The sequence below is a fragment of the Procambarus clarkii genome, chromosome 33 (genome assembly GCF_040958095.1).
Source record: "Procambarus clarkii isolate CNS0578487 chromosome 33, FALCON_Pclarkii_2.0, whole genome shotgun sequence".
NCBI classification, from domain to species: domain Eukaryota; kingdom Metazoa; phylum Arthropoda; class Malacostraca; order Decapoda; family Cambaridae; genus Procambarus; species Procambarus clarkii.
In genome coordinates, this window is record NC_091182.1 from 39,810,190 (window position 1) to 39,817,651 (window position 7,462).

The window sequence follows — 7,462 nt, forward strand, 5'->3', positions numbered from 1 at the left end:
GCAGTGGGCCAGCCAGAGGCTTAGGGCCCGCCCAGTGGGCCAGCCAGAGGCTTAGGGCCCGCGCAGTGGGCCAGCCAGAGGCTTAGGGCCCGCCCAGTGGGCCAGCCAGAGGCTTAGGGCCCGCCCAGTGGGCCAGCCAGAGGCTTAGGGCCCGCGCAGGAATATCCCTGCAATTAAACAAAGCAAAAACAATAAAAAAGTATGTGAGTGTTTTTGTGTTCCAATGGTTGTTGTATGTGTGTTTGTGTTCCAATGGTTGTTGCATGTGTGTTTGTGTTCCAATGGTTGTTGTATGTGTGTTTGTGTTCCAATGGTTGTTGTATGTGTGTTTGTGTTCCAATGGTTGTTGTATGTGTGTTTGTGTTCCAATGGTTGTTGTATGTGTGTTTGTGTTCCAATGGTTGTTGTATGTGTGTTTGTGTTCCAATGGTTGTTGTATGTGTGTGTTTGTGTTCCAATGGTTGTTGTATGTGTGTTTGTGTTCCAATGGTTGTTGTATGTGTGTTTGTGTTCCAATGGTTGTTGTATGTGTGTTTGTGTTCCAATGGTTGTGGTATGTGTGTTTGTGTTCCAATGGCTGTTGTATGTGTGTTTGTGTTCCAATGGTTGTTGCATGTGTGTTTGTGTTCCGGAGTTATATTATTACATTTCTAAATGTGAAGTACATATTGAACCGTATCGTGTAGACGAGCATGACAGTTGACTGAGGGGATGAAGGGCATGACAGTTTACTGAGGGGATGAAGGGCATGACTGTTTACTGAGGGGATGAAGGGCATGACAGTTTACTGAGAGGAAGAAGGGCATGACAGTTTACTGAGGGGAAGAAGGGCATGACAGTTTACTGAGGGGAAGAAGGGCAAGACAGTTTACTGAGGGGAAGAAGGGCAAGACAGTTTACTGAGGGGAAGAAGGGCATGACTGTTTACTGAGGGGAAGAAGGGCATGACTGTTTACTGAGAGGAAGAAGGGCATGACAGTTTACTGAGAGGAAGAAGGGCATGACAGTTTACTGAGAGGAAGAAGGGCATGACAGTTTACTGAGGGGAAGAAGGGCATGACAGTTTACTGAGGGGAAGAAGGGCATGACAGTTTACTGAGGGGAAGAAGGGCATGACAGTTTACTGAGGGGATGAAGGGCATGACAGTTTACTGAGGGGATGAAGGGCATGACAGTTTACTGAGGGGATGAAGGGCATGACAGTTTACTGAGGGGAAGAAGGGCAAGACAGTTTACTGTGGAGAAGAAGGGCATGACAGTTTACTGAGGGGAAGAAGGGCATGACAGTTTACTGAGGGGAAGAAGGGCATGACAGTTTACTGTGGAGAAGAAGGGCATGACAGTTTACTGAGGGGAAGAATAAGCTGACTCTTTACTGAAGACATTGCATACATTTTGAAAACAATAGTGCAACAATTTGTGTATAAAAATGCGTATTACAATTCTTGAAAACATTTCACTGTCCCTTTCATCCCAGTGCTGCTGAAAAGCTAAATCCAGTCAGTGAAATATATTTGGAGGACATCATTATAAATCCATTTTCTGGTAATATAGGGATTTATAGTGTATTTTTTAACTAAGATGGCTAGTGCCGCGACACTTTATTTTCTGGCATAAATGAACATTGATTTTGCGTCTTGAGTCTCGTTGTTTACACTGAGTGTATTGTGGAGTGATGCCCTTTACCTGTAGTCCAGTATCGCTCTACACGACCCAGTGATTGTCCACCAGCCACCAGTGCTTGTCTATCAGCCACCAGTGCTTGTCTATCAGCCACCAGTGCTTGTCTATCAGCCACCAGTGCTTGTCTATCAGCCACCAGTGCTTGTCCACCAGCCACCAGTGCTTGTCCACCAGGCACCAGTGCTTGTCCACCAGGCACCAGTGCTTGTCCACCAGGCACCAGTGCTTGTCCACCAGCCACCAGTGCTTGTCCCCTCCCATCACCATCAGTGCGTCACAGTCTCTCTATTTCACTGTATTCTAGTTAACAACATTCACTTCAACAAAGAACATTTCCAAGAAAAGGAAATGGTCTTTCCCCTCCACTTACATCTTCCTCACTTCCCCCTCACCTCGTTCCCTACGATCACTTCACCTCATCTCTCCTCCCCTCATATTGCCTCACTTCACCTCATCTCTCCTCCCCTCACTCCCATCACTTTCCTTCCCCCGTTGCCCTCACCTTCATTCTCACAATCATTGGCGCTGGGCAAGACTTGAGCTGTTTTCCCTTCCATCTGCTGCTTTAGCAGGAAGAGCAGGAGAAGCGGCAGATGCTGCGATAGCAGGAACTAGAGCAGCTACTGCAGCAGTAACAGATGCTATAGAAGCAGCAGGGGCAACAAGAACAGCAGCAAGCAGCAGCAGGCAGCAACAGGCAGCAGGCAGTAGTGGGCAGCAGGAAGGAAGCAGCAAGCAGCAGGCAGCAAGCAGCAGGCAGAAAGCCTGCTGCTTGTAGGCAACAAGAAGCAGCAGGCAGCAAGAAGCAGCGGACAGCCAGGAGCAGCAGGCAGCAAGAAGCAGCAGGCAGCCAGGAGCAGCAGGCAGCAAGCAGCAAACAGCAGCAAGAAGCAGCAGGCAGCCAGGAGCAGCAGGCAGCAAACAGCAGCAAGAAGCAGCAGGCAGCAGCAGGCAACAGCAGCAGCAGACGTCTCCCCAAGGGACGATCTCTCACACCTTCTCTTATACATCACTCACACCCCAGTTGCCTCTCTGCACACACACACACACACACACACACACACACACACACACACACACACACACACACACACATACACCGCATCCACCCCACGTTCTTTGTCTCTAACACACACACACACACACACACACACACACACACTCTCGACACCCACACACACACACACACACACACACACACACACACACACAGGCTACGAGGCCCTGTAGGGGCCTCGTAGCCTGGTGGATAGCGCGCAGGACTCGTAATTCAGTGGCGCGGGTTCGATTCCCGCACGAGGCAGAAACAAATGGGCAACGTTTCTTTCACCCTAAGTGCCCCCTGTTACCTAGCAGTAAATAGGTACCTGGGAGCTAGTCAGCTGTCACGGGCTGCTTCCTGGGGTGTGTGTGTGTGTGTGGTGTGGAAAAAAAAAAAAAAAAAAAAGTAGTTAGTAAACAGTTGATTGACAGTTGAGAGGCGGGCCGAAAGAGCAAAGCTCAACCCCCGCAAAAACACAACTAGTAAACACAACTAGTAAACACACACACACACACACACACACACACACACACACACACACACACACACACACACACACTCTCGACACCCACACACATATCCCCAACACTATCAGAGACGACAGCAACATCAAGGCTTGACTCTAGAAGCGTGGTCAACAGTCATTTTTGGGACGTGTGTGTACAGTGTAGGAGAGTGTGTTAATTTTTAATCATACAGTTCTAAGTCCCTGAGAATCTCCGATAGTCTTTTTTACCTCTTAGGGGCTAATCTGCAACTTTCATATTGATTAGATTAAGTTAGGTAAGGCTAGGTTAGGTCAGGTTAGATTAAGATAGGTTAGGTTAGGTTAGGTTAAGATAGGATAGGGTTAGTTAGGGTATGTTAGGTATGCATAAGATGAGTTTAGTTAGGTTAGTTTACTTAGAATGCGTTAGGTATAGTTAGGATTGGTTAGGTTAACTTTCCAAGGATGTTCCTAGTATTTCTTAGATGTCTGTCGTGTTCCTGGTATGCCTGTCAACAGTTGGGACATCCTTACAACCCTAGGGACATCCTTACGACCCTAGGGACATCCTTACGTCTCTAGGGACATCCTTACGACCCTAGGGACATCCTTACGTCTCTAGGAACATCCTTACGACCCTAGGGACATCCTTACGATCCTAGGGACATCCTTACGATCCTAGGGACATCCTTACGATCCTAGGAACATCCTTACAATCCTAGGGACATCCTTACAATCCTAGGAACATCCTTACGATCCTAGGGACATCCTTACGATCCTAGGGACATCCTTACGATCCTAGGGACATCCTTACGATCCTAGGGACATCCTTACGATCCTAGGGACATCCTTACGATCCTAGGGACATCCTTACGATCCTAGGAACATCCTTACGATCCTAGGGACATCCTTACGATCCTAGGGACATCCTTACAATCCTAGGGACATCCTTACAATCCTAGGGACATCCTTACAATCCTAGGGACACTTTCGCAACAAAATAAACCTCCCAGCAATCCCTGAAATGCCTCCAGATAACAATAGGGGACAATCCTGCAATATACGGGATATTCTTATAATACTAGGGAGTCATATATGCAACTCGGCAGAGATTCCCTCAAAATGATTAAAATTCTTGCAACACGACAGACGTCCTTGAGGCTCAAGGGTCATGACCTCATTTTTTTTTTTTTTTTTTTTTTTTTTTTTTTGAGATATATACAAGAGTTGTTACATTCTTGTACAGCCACTAGTACGCGTAGCGTTTCGGGCAAGTCCTTAATCCTATGGTCCCTGGAATACGATCCCCTGCCGCGAAGAATCGTTTTTTCATCCAAGTACACATTTTACTGTTGCGTTAAACAGAGGCTACAGTTAAGGAATTGCGCCCAGTAAATCCTCCCCGGCCAGGATACGAACCCATGACATAGCGCTCGCTGAACGCCAGGCGAGTGTCTTACCACTACACCACGGAGACTGCTAAATCTCATGATCCACAGCATCGCTGGCCAATTTTCACTAAGTGTCTAGGGTAAGTTTATAAGGCTGGGTAAAACAACGCCAGTTTACTGGGACATATAAACAGGTGACCGTAAAACACTGGAAACTAACATTCTATATATACAACTGATATAAATATACACGAATATACAACTGATACTTTCATCGGAACAAAGAGTTTCAATACACAGCTCAACTATCACATCAATGAACTTCAAGAACTTAAACACAGCTATCAAAATCAGTTATGAAATCAGCTATCAAATCAGCTATCAAATCAGCTATCAAATCAGCTATCAAATCAGGTATTAAATCAACAATCAAGTCAGCTATCAAATCAGCTATCAAATCAGCTATCAAATCAGTTATCAAATCAGCTATCAAATCAGCTATCAAATCAGCTATCAAATCAGCTATCAAATCAGCTATCAAATCAGGTATTAAATCAACAATCAAGTCAGCTATCAAATCAGCTATCAAATCAGCTATCAAATCAGTTATCAAATCAGCTATCAAATCAGCTATCAAATCAGCTATCAAATCAGCTATCAAATCATTTATCAAATCAGGTATTAAATCAGCAATCAAATCAGCTATCAAATCAGTTATCAAATCAGGTATTAAACCAGCAATCAAATCAGGAACGGCTAATACTTAGGACTAGCTGCCACCAGGCTCCAACCCTGCGCAGTGGAACACTAACCCTAGTAAACATTAAGAGGGTTTGATACACCAATAGTGAATGAGGAATCTATCACATACTGCAATACAATAATAAAAATCCCCCCAAAATCCCCAAACTCCAAACCCCAAACCCCCAAAATCACCTTCCACCTGACCTACTGATATATATCTGCTAGCCTGATCCATTTACAACAGCATTACTCTGATAATATATATCTTAGTAATAATTAAGAAGAAAATATAGTACAGCCCAAGGACTGGACGTCTCACGTCCGTCTCTCTGGGAAATCAGGGACGTAGTGACTTGCCAGCGGCCATGTTGGCCGAGAACGACTTTGTTGCCTACTGGGCAAGTCACTCCAAACTTCCTCCTTCGAATAACAGCAGCTCAAAACATAAATATTTACATCTAGATCATACAGTACCTAATTAGATATGTACGTAATATAATACAATATATGCAAAACCTCATGGTACATAAGAATATATGAAACAATATGTGCTAAACACATTAGGAAGTCATTTTTATGTACATCTGGCAATACTAGCTGGAGACAATTCACCAAGGGTCAGGGGGGTTATGGGAGGGGGGGAGTGGGGGAGGGGAGCTCTCAGGGGTAAAGCACCAAGCCATTACGACTATATAGCACTTGGAAGGGGTTCAGGATAAGGATTAGGGATGGTATGGGGGGGGGGGAAGGAATGGTGCCCAACCACTTAAAAGGTCGGGAATTGAACGCTGACCTGCATGAAGCGAGACCGTCGCTCTACCGTCCGGCCAATGTGGTTGGGGGGGGGGGGGGGGTATGGGAGGAGTTCCAGCAATTACCGATCGATCGATCGTTTACGACTTAAAGTACCGCATATTCACATACCTCAAGTATATACGTGTAGGAATATCCATAAGCTTCTGCAATTTCACCAAAGATTACTAAGAGTAAGTTAATCAAGTAATATGTGACTATATAGTCACATATTACGGTGCATGAACATCCATAAGTAAATACACACTTACACCGTATATTTACTCTGGTGAATGTCTGGTCATAACGACAAGGGACATCCTTAAATTTTTTTAAATTTCAAATTTAAATTAAATTTTTTTTTAAATTTCATGCCCGAAACGCTTTGCGTAATAGTGGCTTTAGGCATTGTATGTACTAGCTCTACCTATAAGTCAAACAATCCTTATAAATATTTATTGTATGTATGTACCTTACCTAAATAAAATTGTATTGTATTGTATTGTATTAAAGGATTAAGGGCATCATTGCAACACTACGGACATCTTTGCAAGACGACATATAACACTATAGGTACATCCCTGCAACAGTTGGGACATCCGTGCTACATGATAAACATCCATGTAACGCTAGCAGTTACTGCAACACTATGGATATCCTTGCAATACTACGGACATCCCAGCAACGATATGGACATTCTAACACCAGTACGATATTCATGAAACACTACGTCCATCTTTGCAACAATAGGGAAATTGTTGCAACAATTGGAATTTTTTGCAACAATAGGGACATCTTTGTAACAATATGACAATCTTTGCAACAATATGGTTATCCTTGCAACAATAGTGCTATATTTGCAACAATATGACTATCTTTGCAACAATATGGACATCATTGCAACAATCCTGCTACACAGATTTCAATGCGACTTTACCAAGAAGTAAACTTATCTAGAGAGAGAAAAGGAATATTATTAAATAACTTTAAAACCTTTTAAAAAAGATGTTTCATGAAAGTTAATTATTCACAGAAACTCTTAACACAGAAACATTCACTGGTAACTTTTGCGCTTCCATAATTTATCGTTTTATTTTGTTTAAAATAACGAATGTGTCGTTGGCTGGGAGACATGTGTCCGCTCACCCAACCTATTATGTTCCATCTCGCAACAACACGCTGCAATATGCAACTGATTATACAGCTGTATGCTGGGGTTGGGGGCTGAATCATTATTGTACATTTAGTCCTAACTGGCATAAAACAATTATAACATAGGATAAGGCTTAAGATGAGCTGTGGGAAGGGACAGCTCTCAGGCTA

At 43.9% G+C, this 7,462-nt stretch overlaps 1 protein-coding gene across 1 annotated transcript; it reads left to right on the plus strand.

Annotated features, from left to right (window-relative positions):
* The first annotated feature begins 4,959 nt into the window (after positions 1-4,959).
* LOC138370825 (testis-specific H1 histone-like) lies at positions 4,960-5,370 on the plus strand. Its single transcript, XM_069335430.1, has one exon. It carries the CDS (start codon positions 4,960-4,962, stop codon positions 5,368-5,370), a length of 411 nt encoding a protein of 136 aa, XP_069191531.1.
* The last annotated feature ends 2,092 nt before the right edge of the window (positions 5,371-7,462 follow it).

What these genes read in the sequence shown, in the direction of transcription:
- LOC138370825 (XM_069335430.1), top strand. Translation starts at nt 4,960, where the DNA reads ATGAAATCAGCTATCAAATCAGCTATCAAATCAGCTATCAAATCAGCT.